The sequence below is a fragment of the Notothenia rossii genome (assembly GCF_949606895.1).
Source record: "Notothenia rossii genome assembly, chromosome: 9".
NCBI lineage: Eukaryota > Metazoa > Chordata > Actinopteri > Perciformes > Nototheniidae > Notothenia > Notothenia rossii.
Window position 1 is genome coordinate 29,217,167 of NC_136907.1, and position 21,843 is coordinate 29,239,009.

Sequence of the window (21,843 nt, forward strand, 5' to 3'; positions counted from 1 at the left end):
AGGCTGACAGGATCCCCACAATGCCCCCAGTCTCATAAATTATCCAGAAAAACACATTAAAATACAGGATCTGAACTCCTGCAATTAAGATATTTTACCATGTATTTCCCTCAGCAAAGCGTACACTGTATCCAGTCAGGTGAAGCCTACATCACTCCCTCTCCCTCCATCCCTCCCCCTTCAGCATCCATCCTCCAGCCTGCTACACCACAGCAGCACCAGCAAACCATAGAAAGGAGGTCCTGCATGGGCTAATTCTCTCTAGCTTGTGTTATTGTGTAGTTTTCCCTGTTGTCAACGTGGGACACCTTGATCCTCCACCTCTGTGTTGAAATAAAAGACACTTTTTTTTAAAGCCAGAGGCTCAGCTGTGCGCCCCTCACCCCTGCACCTTTAAGGCAATGGAGAGCGAGAGAGTCGGCTGCGGAGTAGGAGGCGAGGGTTTATTCCACAGTGCTCTGAGGCAGGGCAGCTTTTAAGCGCATGGACCAGTGTGCGCAGTTTGTGTGTGCGGCTGCGGGGGGAAGATGCGTGTGCTTGTTGCTCGCCGGACGGAGAGAGGCGGCGAAGAGAGAATGAGTTTCCAGCGCAGCTAACAATCAAATCCAACTTTACGCATTTTATTCATTTACCTGAGAGGACATGTTTGTCTGTTTTCAGTGAATTTATTTATTTTATTTATTGATTATTTTTCCGATTTTGGAACCTTTTGGGGGGTTTTTGGCTTTAAATTGTGGAGTTGGGTGTGCGCACAGGCAATTTGTCCTATGCTTCTCCACCCTCTGACTCAGCAGCAGCAGCCGCGGCAGAGCTCACCTGGACCGGAGCATACCGAGTCGAGATCCCTCATGTTCCAAGCAGAGCAGCGCTCCTACACGGGGGGACGGCTGCGCTGAGGCCCGGCGCGGTGCGGTGCGGTCGGTCCAAAAATAAAGAAGCGGAGACGCACAGTTGTGGATCATACACTGTCTCCCGTACCAGAAGACAATCAGCAGAAGGAAGAAGCTCAAACCTCCTCTTTTTCATCTCCTTCTTCCCAACGTGAAGGATTGAGAGGAAGAGAGGGAGAAAGAGAAACAGAGAGAGGGAGAGGGAGAGAGAGAGATTTGCAAGCTCCCCTTTCTTTCTTTCTTTCTTTCTTTCATTGCAATTGACTTGTTGAAGAAATAAAAGGAAGAAATAAGAAGAAGAAAGAGTGCGGGGAGAGAAGAAGAAAAAGCATAAGCTTGGATATTGAACGGAGCGGGGCATGTGGATATTGGCTCTTATCTTTTCCCAGTGCATCTTGAATGGTAGGTGATGCATTTGTGTACGTTAAACTTCAGGTGCAGGTTAATTACGCCACCAGACACAGTGTTCGCATAATATCACAAATAGCTTTTAAGCATTTGCACATTGGAGATATTGATTTTTTTTGTCCTGGAAAATTGGACGGTAGAACAGGCTGTTGCTGTGTCCTGCACACACTGCGGCTCTTTACTTCCATCCACATTAACCTTTATTATAATGAAGGCTGTGGACGTGTTACCACTCATGCAGTTCCACATTTAAGATGAGCCTTTTATCAAATAGAGCGAGGGAGAAATACACACACACACACACACACACACACACACACACACACACACACACACACACACACACACACACACACACACACACACACACACACACACACACACACACACACACACACGCACACACGCACACACGCAGAGGGAGAGGAGAAATGTAGGTTGAGTGTTAGGTGCAGCCTGCACTGCGTGAGGAACAGGACATTTTGTATGTGTTTGTTATTTTTTTCCTAATGATTTGTTTGGAAATGATATGACCCTAAATGAAACGTCTTAATTATCTGGTTTTATTCTAAGTTTGTACAATTCAGCATTATTAATTGCTTCCTATCAAACTGCATTGGGCCTCAGTCTGGATGCATTATCCGACAGCATTTTGAGATGCTCAAATAGCATATTAATACGTTTGCCTTTCACTGTGTCCCACAGTTGAATTATTACAAATGATTAATTTGTGAATAATTGTGTGTAACAAATAGCATGTTACACCTGGTGCATTCACCATTTGTTTGTTTAAATCTCAAACCTGCCTGTAAATTAGATTCAAACTGAAAACAAAATTCACTAATAAAACTAAAATCATTTCTTTTTAGATAACAGAATTACATTTCAAATCCCAAATTCACCAAACTAACACTTTTGCTTATAAAAAAATGTACTTTTTTTACATGCATGCTATAATGTGTAAAGTGGACCTTCATGAATTTGTAATTTAAAGTATGGAATAACTTGGAGATTGCATGTGTGCATGGTTTCTGTTGGATCTGTCGAGCGTCTTCTAGAAAAAGGATGATATCGGTTGACTGTGCTTTTTCTCTGTCAATGCACCCGCCATATTAGAAGCAAAGACATGGAGTCATTTTGGATTGGAAATAAAAGACAAGTCCTTATCACCCTTTGCCCAAGTGCACATCACGCAAAATGCATTCAAATCCTATTTTGTGCACAGGGAAATCCTCAAAAGATAGGTTTGGAAGGTGATTTAATTTTTTTACAGCGAATACAAGAAGAGTGTGTGAGGGAGGGGGGCAGTAAGGAGGACAGGGGGCTATGGGGTAGGGGGGGTGGCTCTGTGCGTGTGTTGGGGAGCAGAAATCAGCACGAAAGAAAATTGGTGTATTTAGAATATCTTTTGAAAGACGTAGACGAAGGAAAAAGGGGGGTTAAGAAAAAATCCAAAGTGGACACAATGTGAGAGTAGAGGGCGATGCGTCAAGCGAAGATGACAGGAAAACCATTTTGTGGCCATGCTGAAGGGTTCCATGATGGCAGTGCTTATTTATAGGAGAGAATGGAGTCAAAACAGTGACGGTAGTGTGCCAAAGACCCTTTCTTTAGCTGACGCGAGACCATTTCGAGAAACAGACGATGTCCATTTCAAATCTCACTCAATGATGTTGCTTTTGAATGGCTCGCTCAGTCTCTTTGGACCAGGCAACAGCACTGCAAAATGGCTGCTGCTTTAGACATCTACATGCAAACTTTGAATGGCAGCACAGCACTTGTTCTTGTGATGAACGCTGCGTTTGTGGTCGCTGCTGATGCGGTGCAATTCATATCGACAGACCGGGCTTATTTGACACTGACCTTTTCTATTGATTCTGAGAATCAAATGTTGTTTTTGTGGCAGCAATTACAATTACCCAGAGTGCATCTGCCTATGACAATCCCCCCTTTGTAATGTTCCTCTTTCTGTTCCATGCTAAATTGACTTAATAAAAGGGCAGTGATTGTTGATCTTAGACTCTCTGCTGCACATTTGTTTTCCCCGAACAGACCAACACGTTCTCACTCCCAACCCGTCATATATTGACGGACGGTCAGGGCCCCTCCCCGTCACTTTATTACGTACAGGGTACCCCTTGGAAGTCAGTTTTCAACGGGCAGGGCGTCCCATTGACTTGCATAGAGCTCCCTGAACGTTGGTAATAGAGGAGTTGGGATCGCGGCAAAATGCTCTCCGCAGATCCATAGAGATCCCAGATTCTTACTCAATATCAAGCCACACTTATTGTTTTTACTTCTTTATTTTAATTTAATTATGTAGGACTTTTGTTGCCGTCAGTTATGGGGAGAGTAGGGGCTCAGAATACTGAAATCTGTATTGTTTCATCGTTTTTTCCTTCTAATTTTGTATTATTTTCTAAACCACACACTGTTATTTACTCAATAACAATAACACATAATTATCCTTGTGTTTATGTATTTGTTTGATTAATAAACATAAGTTGGAGTCCGTCAGGACCGAGGGTCGGAGCTGCTCATAGTAGTTGCTTTAGAGAATTTCACACCCGGAAGTAAGTATTCTCTCCGCTTCGCTTGACAAACCCCGTGATAGTCCTCAAGCTCTGTGATTGGATGTTTGAGTGTGCGCCGAGGGTTACGCCGAGCGTCGAACAACACTTTGAAATGGGATGGAACCACGGCAGACTGTCCAAAACTGGATTTGAACGGGTCCACCCCGCCCCCCCTCCTCCCCCGCCCCATCCCCAGAACTACACATGCTGGCTATTGTGTGTTTTGCAATCTGCTCTATGGCACGTCTCTACTGGGAATTGTAGTTTTAAAAGACGTTTTCGTATGTCCCATAATAAGAAGTTGCCAGTATTAAACTGTGTGCATCCCTGGAGGTTTAGGGGTTAGGAAACACTCAAATGTAAAACATATAATTAATAAATGGGTGAAAATGTATTGTGCCCATAATGGGCAGCATTATATATACCCACATGCCAGCTAAGGTCAGAAGAGCTTTATATAACAGCTGGTCTTATGTCTGTGACCCCTCCTGTTGTTAATTGATAAGCCTGAAACATGCACTTGTCAAGGTTCAGAGGCCAATATGGCATAGCCATCGATCATCTTACATTACATTGCATTTAGCTGACGCTTCTATCCAAAGCGACTTACAATAAGTCCGTTCGACCAACAAGATACAAACTTGAAGAAAACAGAATCATATAAGTACATCAGGTTTCATAGAGCTAAAACATTTCAAGTGCTACTCAACTGGCTTTAGATAAGCCAGTCCTTTATTAGTATATAAGTGCTTTGTTAGTAATTATATCGCTCGAAGTGGAGTCGAAAGAGATAAGATATACTTTATTGATCCTAAGTTGGAAACATTTGCGTTATCAGCATGTGTAACAGTTGTAAATATGTAGTGGTGCTTATATTCTGCATTTTATATTTAATAATTCTGTGTCCTTTATTTATTGATTGTTCAATATCTGACAAGGTCGGAGATGAAAAACCTGGGTCGCAGGTTCCTCAACAGTGCATTACAAGACATCAATCAATATGTGTCTATACCTCCACCATTAAACTGTCATATTCTGCACATTTCTTATACTGTCTACATACATCTTATAATAGGGTGACCAGACGTCCCCGTTTTCCGGGGACAGTCCCCGTTTGTATTGGCCTGTCCCCGGTTGAAACTGTCCCCGGAAATGTCCCCGTTTTTTAATATACGTTAAAAACACATAGCAAGGTGAAATAAAACGTTTCATGTCAGGAAACACTGGGTAAACACTACAGACTGTGATCAAGCCAGCCCCCACTTCGGAAAACACAGTCAAGCCAGCCCCCACGTTGTATTGCGGTGCGCGAATATCCTATGCTTTACGGTAGAGGCCTGTAAAAACTGCCTTCAAAATAAAAGCGTTTACTCGGTCAATAACAAATATACCTAAAAAACACACCAAACATATTCATATATACTGGAGCTTAAATTAAGAAATATGTCCTATATAATGTGATCAATAATAATTTAAAACAAACTACGTATAACTACCACATTATAACTGAGTGAATGTAAAATGTAGGATACAGTTATGAAGACATATCTAACATTTCCACTGGGTGACAAATTTCAATTGATGTTGACACCATCTCACAACACTCCTAAAATAACATTACTTTCTGAAGCACAATTTAAAATGTATGCTGTTTAAAATCTCAAATGTAGATCTATTGTCCATCTATATTTTGATTATTATTTAATGGAAACTGTCCATTATCAAAGAGTCATTCGAAGTCAATCAAAGACTTATTTCACTTCAGGGTGATAGCAGGACACCCCATCTAATTCTGATTTAGAGTTTCAAAATAAAATACTTTTGAAGTCTCATGTATGGGCGATCGTCCTTCTTTTTTTATACAAGGATAAATAAAAAACTGTCAAATTATCAAAGACTTATTTCACTCCAGGGTGATAGCAGAACACCCCATCTAGTCACTCAGAGAGAATCAGGACAATCTGATGTAGATAATCAATATAAAAGACCTTTGTAGTCTCATATACGAGCTATCATCCCTCTATTTTTAGATAAGAATAAAACAAAAACTATCCAGTATCAAAGACTTATTTCACTTCAGGTTGATAGCAGGACACCCCATCTAGTCACTCAGAGAGAATCTGGACAAGCTGATGTACAGTTTCAAAATGAAAGACCTTTGAAGTCTCATATATGAGCTATCGTCCTGTTTGTATCCAACAGTTAAAATGTTTAAATTACATTGAACCAGAATTGTCCCCCTTTTTTGATTAACAGTGAAGAAAATTGGATATGTTCATGAGATTTTGACCGCAAAACTCAAAATGTCCCCGGTTTTAATTTGGAAAATCTGGTCACCTTATCTTATAAGAGTATAATATCAGTTAAAATAAGTGCTTAAACATACATTAGTTCACATTGCAGGAAATCAATATATTAGTACTTTGTCAGGCTTAATATGTACACCCCCAAAGCTTTTTTCTTATTCAAAATAAGACCTTAACCTAAAGTATTCTTTCATGTTTAAATAAAGCCTTATTAGTTTGTCTGTCTGTGTCTCCTATTAATATCTAATAATAAAAATAATACATTTCAATAACGTGCTTTAACCACCAGTTGTCCTTTTATATCAGTTGTGCGCCATTATGGTGTAAATATACCAATATACCGATTGGATCAAATATAAAAGTCAGCCGAATTAGTGTTGATACTGCGAGGAGACGTATTGTGTGAAGAGAAATTGAAGATTTTGTTTGATTGCTGATATATCTATGATTCACGTCACATATTCAGTTTCGGCGGCAGTTATTCCTGTTTGTCTAGAAGTCTTCTCATCAGGGCTCTATAAATAGCAAACTACGGCAGATATATAATATTTAATGCAGCCGAACCGTGTATTACAATGCCGTTATGTGATGACCTTCAAAGAGAAAAGCAAGCACACTCGGAATAAAGTATTAATAAAAAAAAAAAAATGTTTTCGGATTTCACATCAACAGGAAGTCCGGTTAACTATAATGTCCGTGCGCAACAATTCCCCAACCCATAGATCCGCGGGTGAATAATAATCACCACATTACACACTGTTCAGGTGACCCTAATGCTGCACTCTTTCCACATAATAACAGTTAATTGGGAATTAACCCTTTATATGCTGTTTATTTGTTCATTGATATTTGAATATGCACGGACAAAACTGAAACATTGACATTAATTAAATGTGTTATGTCAACACATTTCCCATAACTGTATTAGGTTAGTTTAAATATTAAGTTGAACCTAATATTTTTTTATTAAAATTCAATATTATTTACTTTCAGCTAACCAACGTTTCAGTTTTTTCAGTGAGTCTTTAGGAGATTAAAACCACAGCCTTGCAGTGGTTATGTATGAATAGAATCATCTGCACTTTTGCTCTGAATTATGGGACACATTTGCCAGCTCATCTACATATAAACATTTCAGCGCTGTACAGAGTAAAATCTGCTGTAGAGTTCACTTCAGTGGTGCTTGAGCTTTTAAAGGGCCCTTGCAGAAGTGTCTATTAAAACCTAAATGGAACGGGGACAACATATTCCAGTTATGAAGAGATAAATTGGGGAAGTGGCCTAATGTTGTTTTTGCTCCGCTGCGCCAGGGGGGGGGGGGGGGGGGGGATCTGACAAATGCTCAATTGGACGCTAATAAGCTGTATAAATACACAGCGGCGCTCCTGCATTGGCTGTGCATGTGTATTTTTAGCTTTCTGTTTAGGATGACGAGGGGCTGCTGGAGAAAAGGTTCCTCCGCTTATTAAAAGATCAGCGTTTTCATTAGGACTTGATTCAGACTTCAAACATGATTAATTAAGGAGCACAGTTTAGTTTCCACGTACAAATCATCTTAGCAACAAGCTAAGCCAGCGGCTAGCAGGTAATGGTGCTAACATAAAGAACATTGCAAACTACAGAAGTGCTGATAGAACTAACGGTGTTACCTGAAGGGGAATCGGAAGGGGGTCATTGAACTTCTGTGACAACACTGTCGGTTAGCGGTAACCACTGAGCGCAGTGCAGAGAGGCGGCTATTAGCTTGCTAATGTGAACCATAGACTGCACGTGTCCTCGGCTATTAACCAGAAGACAGAAAAACTGAGATTACAACACTCTTAGGGATAAAACACCCTCTCTGCTCATGTATACATTTCTTCACTACACAAAGATATAATGTTACATTTGCTTACATAGTAAACCAATATCAACCTACAGTGGCTGTGGCTAAGTAGATAGCGTGCTGGACTTCGAATCAGGGGTTGCAAGTTCGAGTCTTACTGCAGTCAGCATGTCGTTGTGTCCCTGGGCAAGACACTTCACCCTTCCTCTTGTGGGGATTGTCCACAGTATTGAGTATGTAAGTCGCTTTGGATAAAAGTGTCTAACAAATGACATGTAATGTAATCAACCGGTTAACTATGTTGAATAATTGGGGAAAAGACTAGAAATCTAAATAGTACTTCTTAAATGTAAGCAAATCTCACCAAACCATCCTTTTTCAATGCTACATTATACAATTATGTTCAATCTACCTATTTTATGTTTTATTTCTTAACTCCAATTATGCTAAATACTTACCACAGTTATGTTGAATTTACTAAATGAAAATGTGTTGTATTTACTTGTCCTATCACTTTGACTAATTCAAATTAACACACATAATTTACTTCAACTGATGTTAATGCAGGTTTTAAAGGTAGACAGTGATTACAATAATTCAAATCCATATTCTTTAGTTTTAGGCTACATTATGTTATGATAATTGACATTTAATGATAAAGCAACGCTTGAATTCATTTTTGCATTGACTTTATCCAGTCACTTGAAGGTTTTTACATCAATTCTAGATGTTTATATCATCGAGATTAAGAATTCAGATTATGAAAAAAGGACTAAGATTCAAAGGTATAAGTGTCATGCTGTTTTCAGGGCCTCTCTAATCACACCAGGATGTGTCAGTGGCATCGGGTCAGGGTTTTTGTGTCGCTCCACTGTTTGTGCTTGTGCCTTAGCTTGGCTGTTCAGACCAGAGTAGGCTCAAGCATATGTTAATGAATGCACATTGAACTGTTAAAGGTTTCATTTAACCCAGACCAGAATGCTTAAGGAGATGATAGTGTGTAGTGAGGCAGAAAAAGAGGAGGCAGAGAGGGGGCCGAGGGACACAGTCAGCTTGTGTAATGTGGAATCTAAAGCTCTAAGAATCATATCAAATCAGCCGCTTCTCCATGCAGAAACAGCCCTATACTCGCCACGTCCAGTGCATCCCATATTGTATCATATGTTGGATACTGATTAAATCTCAGCATTCTCTATTATATATCCAGTAGGAAAAATACCCAGCTTTTCCTCCTTAGTGCTACAATCTGTGTCCGTATGTATGTGTGGTTAAATGATTTAAAAAGAAGCTGACATTAGAACTCAATGATTATGTATTTAATGTCAGGAAAATATGAAGTTGAATTTAATCAGATCAAGAACATTTGATTTGGAATAATGTTCTGGGATTCATAGAAAAACAGATATTACAACAGATATTAGGAAAAGCTAGTGAATGTTGTATAGATAATAAGACAACAAATTAATGTTCTGTGTGTTTGCCAGGTCATATCAATGTCATAATAACGGATTAATGTCTTCATAAGTTGTCAGCAGTGACTGAATTAGCATCCAAACGCAGTGGCAACACTTTGTTTTTGGTTTATTTTACCTTTGCTATTCTAATGAGGCAATACTCACTGATGCATCACTACAATTTAGGGGGATAAGCTAAACTGACCCACTGCTAATATTCCACAGCAGAGGAGCCTCTGTAAAATGTAGTTTAGACTGAGCTCAGCACAGAACGCATACATGTTATCAGTGTTGTAGTCAGCCCCCCCCTTCCCCTCCTGAGAAAGGCAGTCATAATAAAGACATGCAAAGAGCTTTGTTGTGTTCACACCAGTTACAACAGAGATGTGCTGTCAGGTATGAACATATTAAAAGCCAGAGGCAATACATGTAGGAGGAAGTATCAGGGGGCTTCCTCTAAAGTTGTCTGCGCATTATGTATTATGTTCATACACATTTGCAATCATAATTTATGTTTACTGGCATGGTGACATTCACAAAGTGTTTGCCTTAATCCACAGATCATGGTTTCTGTCTACATTGACATTCAAATATTTTGACCAGCATACATTTTTTCTTTAATCCGACAAAAATAATTGTTGGCTTCCCAAATCATTATAATGATTTAGTTGCCTTGAGCAGAATGACAGTTTCCCCAGAGTTATGCATTGTTGACTTTGACCCTTCTATGTATTTTGATTGCCTTGAATCTACAATATACCCCACTAGTGCACATTTTGCATATGTTCAATGTGAATGTTAGGACTCATTTAATATTTAGGTGCCCTTGAATTATCCTCCAAAACCTTGTTATGTATTGCAGAATGCTTTAGATAGATGCATTATGAATATTGTTCTTTGTAGAAAATGTTGAACACTGGGGTTAAAGAGGTGTCTTCCTAGCCCTCTTGGTATGGTTTATTTAGTGTCAAATCACTTACATGTCACTTGTGTCTCATCTAACTTTGTGGTATATTTGTTCTGAGACAAAAGAGAACAGAGCGTCTGGTGTCCTTCTGAAACCAATGACATTTCAGATTCCTATAACTCCCCTCATAGAATTAAAAAAAAAGAAATTGCATTGCAATGATTGCTGTTCTCAATCTTTAATGTATTACCTTCTCTAGAGTTCCAACACGTTTAAAGAATAACAACAAATAGAGATATAAGTGGGCAACAAGCATGGTAAACCAAAAATGTAAAGAACAAAACTTGAAGTCTTATGTACAATGTATTGACTTCAATCAATATATTTTCAATGTAAATTATTAAAGCTCAGCCAATTCTGCAACAGTATCAAAGCGTTAGTCAAACACCAGAAGGCCCAACATGGTGCTCTACAGAGTCTGGCTTCTTTGGATGGAATATAAGGTAAGAAAATACATTAAAAAAGATAAGATGTTGAATAATTTGATGTTGCAATAATAAAGGGATTTATTCTTTCTGTGAAGAAAATAGAACACCAAAAATAAATCATGGCAATTTCTGTCCATTTCTTCCCCAGTGGCTCACTACTGGACGTATTCATTAGGCATAACCAAACAGCGTTGATTAGCATTCTGAATCCAGCTCTGTTCCACAGCCCGGAATGTGTAACATTTTCAAACATTCTGGCAAATGTTTCATTAAAGTGTTGCTAGCCCCCAGCTCCACTGCGCTCCAGTCTCCGCTCTATCAGGCCTTCCACAGAAGTGATTATGCTAATTGCTGTTTGATCAGATGATTAAATTATAATTTGATTAATCCCGGGCACTAAACGCTCTGAATACGTTGATGTGTGTTTTGCTGCCTGGCAGTGTTTGCAGAGCCCCATGCAGCAGGCTGTGTGATGCACACAGTCCAGGTAGGACAGGGAGGGATGGAAGGGTGCATTATGATCTGGAATACTGCTGCTAATAATCCTAGAAAACATGATGATTATTAAAGGATCACTCCTGTGTTTAGATTGAGTGCAGCTCTAATGCAGAGCGCTGCCATTTTCTTACCATTGGCTGTCTGTGTTGCTCTCAATTAACCGTGTATCCATCAGGGTGATTTATAAGGGTGCTATATGGACAAGCTCCTGTAGGACTACATAACGAGGGCCCATGTATGCCCACTATAAGAGTCATGACTATTCTGGGATTCAAATCCCTGGACGGAGAAACCTAAATTCACATATGTAATAGAATGGGTTTATTTATATAGCACATTTCATGCTTTACATAAGCAATAAAACATAATAATTATGAACAAAAGGAATTGAACAAAAAGAGATAGATATTAAATAATAATAGAAATTGTAAGCAACAAGAGACCACTCTCTCCCGCAGTGGGGTTACTGAGCATTAAATACTCTCGCCTTAGAGGCAAATGGAAGGCTGAGGGGAGGGGATGCAAGGGTGGAGGCAGAGAGTGGAGGGGGATGGAGGGGGGGGGGTCTGAGGCACAGGAGCATGGCTTTAGGCGGAAATGCAGTGATGTCTAGTCATCTGACCCACAGTTCCATTTAACCCCAGGACTTTGATTTGCCCTCCACTGTCAACTGCTTATTCCGCCTTTTTGTTTCTCTTGTGCAAATGGCTTTTATTTCCCCCACATGATGCAGAACAGCACTGCAATGGCTGCAAATGAAAGAGCATTCAACATATCAGACAACCTCTTCTTGTGAGTCCGGTATTCTTTGAATCCATTTTACTGCATTAGCCATAGGGTTTTTGTACTTGATAATGCAATGCATGTAAAACATCACTTTGTTACACCTTAATACTTCTCTATAAAGCCTTTTAATCAATGTAATGTAAACCATGTAAGCTTATACAGCGACAATATACAAACGTTTAATCTAATATGTGTGTATGGACATCTAGTGTTGCAAGATACACACAACTGCAAAATAGTCTTTTGTATTACTTTCCTATTTATTGCATTCATTTTTTGCGATGCTAAAATCATTTAGTTGCCTACCACATCCTTCTCTTTTGAAATAGAGGAGTAAATCAACAAAAATCTTAGGAAGAGCAATGCTTCCTCTCAAATTGTTGTTATTTTAAGAACTGCCCCTTAAAATCACTGGCTGGTTTCTATGTTCACCCTCCAATAATGTTTAAATAGACTCACATCGGGCAGAAATGAACACACCTGAGTTCTAAATAAAGCCTTTAACTGAAAACAAACTGAACAGCAGCACTCTGGATTGTCTGTGCTTCTTCAGTCACGTGTCCGGCCTGTGGTTAGCTCACCATCCATGTTGCATTTGAGTTGCTATGTTTAGTCACCACTTGCCTTCAGTCAAGTTTATTTATAAAAAAAAACAATTTAAGGAAAAACATATTAGTCATAAAGCATTACTGAGTTTTTCCATACAACTTTGGTGATGAATCAATAAATCGTTTCTGTTTTTTATTCAATCAAACATCCAAAGTTGGAATTTGAAAAAACAATTGAGTTTGTTTCTGAATCAAACACAAATAACATCTTACTGCTGGTTTTTCCTACCGTGGATTTTATGCTCAAGTCAAAAATAGGAAAGGACAAAACTGGCCATTGACTAAATTGGATTTTGATATTTAATTGATGTCCAATTTTTGTGAACAGGAAGATCAGCAGTAGGGTTCCATAGCCCAGCTTTGCAGCAAATACAAGCCTTCGACCCTATTGGTTGGACCACGCACATGTTCAAACTTAACCTTTATTTATGCCTGCATCCTTATAACATGTTTGCGGGGACAATATCTGTCCGCAGACATTTGAACACAATGCACAGTACTGAAACCTCCTCTGGGGTACTTCTTGCCACAGCAGGGGTCTCCAGGGGCACATGTTGCAAGGAATTAACTTCTTCATAGTTCTTAAAGCCCCTCTTTTTCTTGTGTCCAAAGCTGAAGAACCATAACGATTCTGTTCTTAGAATGCCTTTTGCATTAAGTTCTATGATGAGCGAGTTGGCATATTGTATGGCAGCCCTGTCAGTATTGTTTGCATTTAAATGTGAATAGGTAGATGTTAGCATGTAATGTAAAAGTGCTGTGAGTCTGTTTCGTCTTCCTAACCTTCAATTACATTGTAAAATTGGAGGCGTCGTATTCACCTTTATATCTTCCTACCCTTTACTTACACTTTAAGCTGCTTGACCCTTTTCTTAAAGCTCAACTCTGAATAACAGTACTGCACCCCAAAAGTACCAAGTAAACAATTACAGTGCGTATTTCTTCTTTCCTCTGCAAATCCCAATTGTTAATCCCTTATTATGCTATACCTATATGTAAGTACATATTACATTACGATTATAATAGAATGTATAAAACAAGGCTGCAGAGCTGCCGTGAGGCTCAAAGTGGGCGGCTTCAACTGTCGCCATTTTAGCAACGCCTAACTCCCAGCTAATCCAAAAGTGGGCAAAGAAAGTGGGTGGAGCTTATGTGGGCCTATATGACGAATTAGAGCAGCCAGCTAGCTTCTAGCCAACTGAGATGGCCCCCACCTGTCACTCAAAGCGTTCACACCCTTTTTTTGTGAAACTTAAAGCCTTAATATTATTGAAACGGCTGACATATGAATATTAACCCCCGTATAGATGTCATGATGGGGGGAATGAGCTATAGGGACCACAGACCAGTTTCTGTGCTGTATATAATATGTAGATGATCTTCAAGCTGTCAGCCTTCCTCCTTCAGCTAATCTCGTGGTTCATCCCCTCCCTGCTGACTTTAATGTCCTCCTCTCGGCTCACCTGAAATCCACCTGCCTTCTCCTTCTCCCTCTCTGTCAGCTCACTTAGAGTTTAACATTTGACTGAAACAGAAATAATGTTTCCCCAACCCTAACCCTAACCAACCAATTAGTTAAACTGTTTAAAATGTGCTGTGATTGTTACATACAACATTTGACTGACTCTACATGACTGTAGAACTGTTCTGACTATTGCTGAGATTTACTGTAAATATGGGTGGCTGTTTTCAGGAGGTGGAGCAGCCTAAAGGTCAAAGTATCCTTGAGCAAGATATCTTACCCCAAATAGCTGCTGATGGCTGAGATGGGTGTGCCATCAGTGTTTGAGTGCGTAGGGATGTTTCTCGGCCCTGACGACTGCCAAAATCCCCCAAAACGGTTTCTTTAAGCTGCAGTATTTGTTCAAATAGTCAAAAACTATCTTGTTATAAAAGCAGCCATGGTAGGTATTTTGTGAGGTTATACATAGACTCAAAATAGCTTAATGCTAACATTGGCATGCTAACAATGAAAATGCTTGCATTGTGAAGTTTGTCAGGTATAATGTTGCTGTGTTCACCATCACAATAGTCCAATATAAGAGATGTTTCAGCTAGGGTACAAGTGGTTAGTCTGACAGATCGCAATCCTCAGAGCATCTAGCATGGCTTTAAACCCGCTTAAGGAGAAAAAGTGATTGTCATGGACACAAATATAATGCAGTGTAATGTGTCAGAGGACAATAGTGCAATTTCAATTCTAACAAGTATAATGAATAGGGATGGGTATCGAGAACCGGTACTAAGTCAGTACCGGTACCTGATTGGACGGTATTGGTATACCGTTAAGCCGCTGGTCAAACGGTGCTGCTATCGGTGTATGAATTACGCTACTTCTTTAGTTTAAACAATTCTGGTTGGTTAGGAACCCTCACCCCGTGTGACGTATTCGGTTTGATTACCACTCTGATTGGCCACTGTGAATGCCACTCGTCATCTCTCCTAACAGCGCTCTTATTATTGTGAGACTCCCGGGGGCAAACCATAGGGGCCAACCCAGTCTCACGGTGTTTCGTGTTGTAGTCACGACATTTAATCTATTGATTCGTGTTCACCAACACAATTTTCCTCTTTTTTTCGTGTCACACTGAACGATTTTAAAAGCAATGTATTTCTATTGGTAGTTCGTGCCTGCAGTACGTCTTTTTGTCCGGAGAAGCTGTGTGTTCTTACTCAATATCAAGCCACGATTATTGTTTTTATTTTAAATCATATAATGTCTGACTTTTTTTGCCGTCCGCGAGCAAAATGGGGCTCAAAGCCTCAGAATACTGAAATCTGTATTTTTTAAATCTTTTTTTCCTTCTAATTTGTTATTCTTTTCTAAATAACACACTGTTATTTACTCAACAATAACACACAATTATCCTTGTTTTTATTCATTTGTTTGATTCTATATCATATCTATATATCTGGGGTTTTTGGCGTCCGTCAGGAACTGAATTTCAAAATAAAAATAACCGGAAACAGACGTAGGCCTATATGGGACATTTCGAGCATCATTGCTATACACAGCCACTGAACTGATTACCCAAGATCCTCAGCTATGGTTTAAGCTCGGTAATTGGATGTTTTAGCCGCCGTCATTTTAACTGCACAAACAACATATCACATGAAAGCTGAGATTCCACAGATTCCATTGGTATAAGTCTCATCACTGTACGACCAAAACTCACTGAACTAGAAGCCAGGAAAGAGCAAGAAAACAACTTCACTTTACGTAGCCATGATGATAATTATGTCTTACCTTTGCTGTTTTGTGATCAAAAGTTGTATTCAAGGGCATAAAAATGGTTAATCCAATGTCTCTGTGTAACTTTAAAATGATTACTGATAATCCATCATTACAATTATAAATAATAAACATTATTATGGTTAGCCGACCGGAGCTTCCGGTTTAGGAGGTGCACACGCAGCGTCTCGTTTTAACTGAATAATGGTACAATAAAATGACTGTTATTTAATCTTCACATCTTCTTATCATGTCTATAATTTTGAGCACCAAATTATTGAAAAGTATCGATAAGAGTATCGAAAAATACCGGTATCAATAAGCAGTATCGGTATCGATAAAATCCTAACGATACCCATCCCTAGTAATGAAGCATTATAAATGTCTCATATTGATGTTGTACCTCTCTTCTTTGACTCAATAGCTTTGCATATTGGCTTCATAGCAGCAACTAGAGTTTGTTAACTCACTCAAAATGTCTCTTTTTCACTCCTTAGTCATCTCTCTTTTATTTCTCTATCCCTCTGTCCCAGTGGATTTGTAGTATTTGTCCATTTAGACCTTGATGATATAACTGATTAGGGTCTTCAAAGTAGTGGGAACTCCCTCCTCTCCTTTTGGCGCTCATGTAAATGAGCGCTCACATGCATCAACCAACCCACTCCACGCTGACTCTCGTCTCGCCCTCCAGAGAGTTGACATCAGAGGAGGGTATCATTGGTTTTACATAGCGGCTGCATGGCACTGAGCGCACTGCTTAACGTTATTCATGAGGGCAAAATGGAAGCAGGTGATGTGGGGAGAGGAGACCCTGTTCTCCAATCTGTGCATCTCGGATCTGTGCTGCACTTCTCTTTACTGATTATTGTGTAAGCCCCTAGGGCAGGAGAGGAAGGGGTGAAGGGGGTGAAGGGGGGGGTTGGATGCTTACTCACTGTCATCATGAGGCCGTCCTGTCCTCCACCCCTCACTATCCCTCCCTCTTTTGCAATCTCCCTGCTCCAACCCCCCTCCCCTCCCTAGGCGGTCTCTGCAGAGCTCTGCCTTAATTACCTGCATGGCCTGCCATGAGCTGTCAGTGTGGCTCAGTGCCTGTTTGCCCCAGTAGAGTTGCCCTAATGTTTAGATGCCCTGGTGCCCACTGTAGCACCACAGAGATCTCTGACCTGGTGCCGGCCACACTGTGGCTGAGAGCCAATTGGACTGCAATGTTTAAATACATTAGCTGCTTCAGGCAGGGCAGATCATTTGATGTGAGAAAACCAAGAGACAAAAGCTTTATATCAGAATGTTGTTTCAGTCATCCAGGGCATTATGAGACAATGTGAAGCATCCATGAGTTTTTTGATTAATGGTGTTTGGTTGAGGTAAACACAGGCCTGGCAAAAAGCCCTGAAACATCAGTCATCAGCGGGCTAATGCACAGGCTAATGCATAGGCCTGTTAATGTTGTGTGTTAGTGGGACCTGTATTGATCAGGCATTTACTTAAATAAATTGCCTGGGTTATTTGGAAGCGACTGCTGACATTGTAAGAATGGAGGTTCATGGGTCTTACTGAACATGTAATATTGGGGAAAGGCTTGCTTGGAATATTATGAAGTGTCTTTGCAGCCTGTTCTCCCAGCATTCTCTGTAATGTTGGCAGATTAAACCAGCAGCATCACTGCCTGCATTGACTCCTAAACTGTCTCAGCTGTCAGCCGGAGACTGTGTCAGCCTCTCTGTTAGTGGGCTACCAGACATTAGCGCTCATCCCCCCACATCCCTCTGACACGCCCGCCTGGACTCTCCTGACCGAGGCTCGCCCGGTGCCCTTGAGCTCCGACAGCAGAGGCTCCACAATGGCAGCATTGCATTAGGATTCACCTGCATCCTCCTCTGAGATTTGCTAAAACCACAAACAAAAGAAAAGAGAGAATGCATCTATTATACATGTGTTGGATTCATAATTGAACAATATCACCTTTTCCTTTTTATGGTTTTGGCTCGGGGAGAACTGACCTCGAATAAGATGGGATCTGAGTGAGTTAGTGTGTGTGTGTGTGTGTGTGTGTGTGTGTGTGTGTGTGTGTGTGTGTGTGTGTGTGTGTGTGTGTGTGTGTGTGTGTGTGTTGTGTGTGTGTGTGTGTGTGTGTGTGTGTGTGTGGGTGTGTGTGTGTGGGGGGGTCATGATAGGCATGGGAGTATGTTGGTGTAATATTGTGCATGTGATGCTGACAAAAATAACTAAGATATAATGACTTTAAAGATTTGTACAATTTGTTCATTTGAGGACAAAACTGTCTTGACGTATCAAAAGTCTCAGGAACTGGAAGGAACATTTGATAAAAGGGATAAAGAAACAGCACGATCATAGTTTTCAAAAAGGAGTTGCAACATCTTAAGAAGATCATTCATTTAAAAGTAAAATTAACAAGAGGCAGAAATTCATCGATAGGCTGCACATAAATCTTGAATCTCTGTTTCTACATTCATCCGGTTCCCAGTTAAACAATAAATCCTCCAAAATGTGCCTTTTCTGTCTGCAAAAAAAACAGTCTGTTACATTTCTCTGAGATGATGATTTAAATGAGATTATTATTTAACAGTGCTTCACAAAAAAAAAAAGTGTGACGACCAACAGCCACCCACACACTGTCTCCTTTGCTTTTAAGAAATCATTATGATAAACTGGGTCGGTTTGTCTCAGGCAATTCATTTGCAACCAAATATTCATATAAAATAACTCCAAAGTACAAATTCTGGTAACATACTGCAAGAAGTGTCTGCCATTGAACTCAAAGTAAGGTCATATTTTATAGAGTGGTGCATTGATGACGTACTTTTGAAGGCTAACCCAGAAACTAGCATCGCAAGCACTCCTTCGACAATATGCAATGGGGTTTTTTATTTTCGTTTTGGAATATTGCAGAAAATAAGATCTGTGGCAAACACATGTTACTTTCGAAGCGTAAATGCAACTGGAAGAAGTAAAAAGCTAATGCTAGGCTGTAAACAAACCACAGGACAATAGCAGCTCTGCGCATCACCACCGCCAAGCTAAAGGCGGCTAATGATCAGCGTGATGATGTTGAGTGTTCTCATTTAGCCACTTGTTAGCAACCTCTGTTTTGACACATAAAAGCTTTCACCAGTGGGATATTTACTATTGTATTTCATGTTCCAGGACAACACACAAAAAACTCTTCAGTTTGTGTTAACCCCAGCCTTTATTTCAAGGCATCTTACCGTTCTTATCACTGTAAAACACCTGCATTTCACTACTGGGTTCAATAAAGGTTTATCTTATCTTAAAACAAAGTTAGAATTCGAAGTGAGGAAAAAAGTGCTTAATGGCTATAACCTGGACTCATTCCTGCACCACTGTATTAAGGAGGAAGTGCTGTGTTTCCTGCAGCACGTTGGTTTTGGGCTGCTCTGCTTTTGCAGGGACTCATGAAGGTTCAGTGTTTGATAAATAGATATGATCAGTCAGTACAGTGACTGCAGTGTGACCTACGCTGCAGCTCTTTCCCTGTGCATGCATTGTTTTCTTTGCACCTGCATCCTCATGTGAAGGTGGAGCAAGTCCGAATGTGAGAGACAGGTTCAGAGGAGCGTGAAGGAGAGATGAAGGTTACACAATTATGCAGACAGAGGAGGCTGAGCTGGAGAAACGAGTTATGTAGGAAGAGGCCGGAGAGAAAGGGAAAAATGGAAAAAGAAAGTATTAATTTGTGGTATACAACTGAGATGGAGCGAGCCTTTGACCTCCGTCATGGCTCCTCCACTATCCTTCTCCCTTTTCTTTACATTCTCACCCAGGCTCTCTCTTTTAATAGCAGCCTGCGTGTCACTGTCGGAGTGCTTTCCAGCTTTCCCGCCTCCCCACTCAAACCCCTCCCTCGCCGTTTTTCTTGGCGCTGCGCTAAAAAATAAATGCACTTCCACTGTATCTCTCTGAACGGTTGGGACCTGGGACCTGCCAGGATTTTGTGTCCATCAGGCTTTCCAATCTTAAGGAACCAGCCACCCAGAAATTGGTGGTGGAGGTGGAGCTGGTGGGCGTCTCAATTTTTTATGAGTTGGTGCAAAGTGGATTTAGACAAAAGCAGTTATGAAGCAGCCTTTCATCTTCACTCACCTTATAAACAATCAGACCGTGATGGCTGTTTGCTCTGGTCTAGCCTCCATCACACACTGAAAAAACTGAAACTTTGACTTGTGGCTTGTGACTTGTGTGTCAACAAATGTCACATGTTTCATTAGGTGAAAGCAATCATATTTAGTTTAACCTAATATTTTGTATTCAAACGTAATATTATTGCGTTCAACTAACCTAATACAGTTATGTGAAATCTGTTGACATAATTAATTCAACTAAAGTCAGCGGATCGGTTTTTACAGTGTATCTTATATTATTTTAAGCTTTTATTGGGATTATTTTTAAAGGTTTGGGTTCAATTACAATACATTCAGGCAAAGAGAAGAGCTTTACATTTGACCGCTCTACTGTACATTTATATTTGTATTCTTGTGACTTTAAACAAATAAAAAGACATGACCGCCTAAAATTGATGATAATGACTTTGTAAGATGATCAATGCAAGTTCAGAAATACAATATAACATTAAAGTGGGGAGGCGTGTGGCGCAGTGGGCTAGTGCGTTGGTGTTGGGATCACAGGTTCAAACCCCACTGCAGTCAGCATTTCGTTGTGTCCCTGAGACACTTCACCCGAAAAAAAACTCCTGTGGGGATTGCCCACAGTATTGAGTATGTAAGTCGCCTTTGATAAAAGCGTCTAACAAGTGACATGTGATGTAATGTAAAGTAACCCAGGTACAATGATTAACCAAGGAGTCTCCAACATGTAAAATGCCAAACAAACAAAAGTCTAAAATCCAATACAGTTTAGACAATGGAGGTTTCAAATTCAACTCAGATAAAATAAAAATCAGCGACTGCAAATGCTTCTATGGATGATGCATTTTTAATAACCTGTAACTACAAGCAGTTAAACAATGTCACAATAACAGCCGTGTGTGTGTGTGTGTGTGTGTGTGTGTGTGTGTGTGTGTGTGTGTGTGTGTGTGTGTGTGTGTGTGTGTGTGTATGTCTCCCTGCGACTCGTAACAGATGCTGGGATTTTATGATCATCTTGATGACACATTTTCTTACTTGAGAAAACAACTGACAAGCTGTTACTCTGTGTTTGCGAGATTTTCATGCATCATTATGGGAAATGAGCCATTAAGAATGTTTTTTTCTTTGGCTTTTTTCCCCCTTATATATTTTGCAAGCATACAAAATTATTACAGCTACATCAAAAATGTTTGTCCATCAAATGTGTCATATTGAGGAAATGAGAAATAGTAATATAATTAATAGGTAATCCTTCTAGGTTAATGCTGAGTGTGGACCAATGCTTAGTCTTTAAAACATAGATTAAAGCAACCTTCCAAATGTTTGAATTATGTACAAATGCAGAGAAATTTGATGACAGGACGATAAAAGCTGGAGGTTATTATCTGCATCAAGTCAACTACAAAACAGGATATTTCACAATGTACACACAAAATAACAAAATAACCCTAACCCTACAAGCACATGTAGGGACAAACACAACGTATATGTGTGTACTGCTGCTAAGAAAAAAAAACGTATTCATATATTGGTGAATTTACACATCAATGTTTGACTCTCCATCTGCCAAACAGTTTTGAAAAGTAGGCAAGAGGCATGTGTCACTGCTCCTCTGCCTTTTCTTACCTCGTCTTGGATAAGAAACCACAGAGTTGTAGCTGTTGACAACTACAACTGTTGGCCCTTCAACAGCTCCAGGCCAGGCCCTCAGAGTGCTGCATGTGTGAAGTGAGTGCAGCTG

General features: G+C 40.1%; 1 protein-coding gene across 3 annotated transcripts in view; it reads left to right on the forward strand.

The window, feature by feature from the left end:
• The first annotated feature begins 267 nt into the window (after positions 1-267).
• dscama (Down syndrome cell adhesion molecule a) overlaps positions 268-21,843 on the forward strand; it is a 91,866-nt gene continuing 70,290 nt past the window's right edge. Inside the window, exon 1 of one of the 3 annotated variants that reach the window (XM_079651751.1) lies at positions 268-1,292. In XM_079651751.1, coding sequence (XP_079507877.1) covers positions 1,250-1,292 — 43 coding nt within the window. In that variant the 5' untranslated portion in view covers positions 268-1,249. The remainder of the gene's footprint in view (positions 1,293-21,843) is intronic. The other 2 variants (XM_079651749.1, XM_079651750.1) reach the window with 2 other exon arrangements.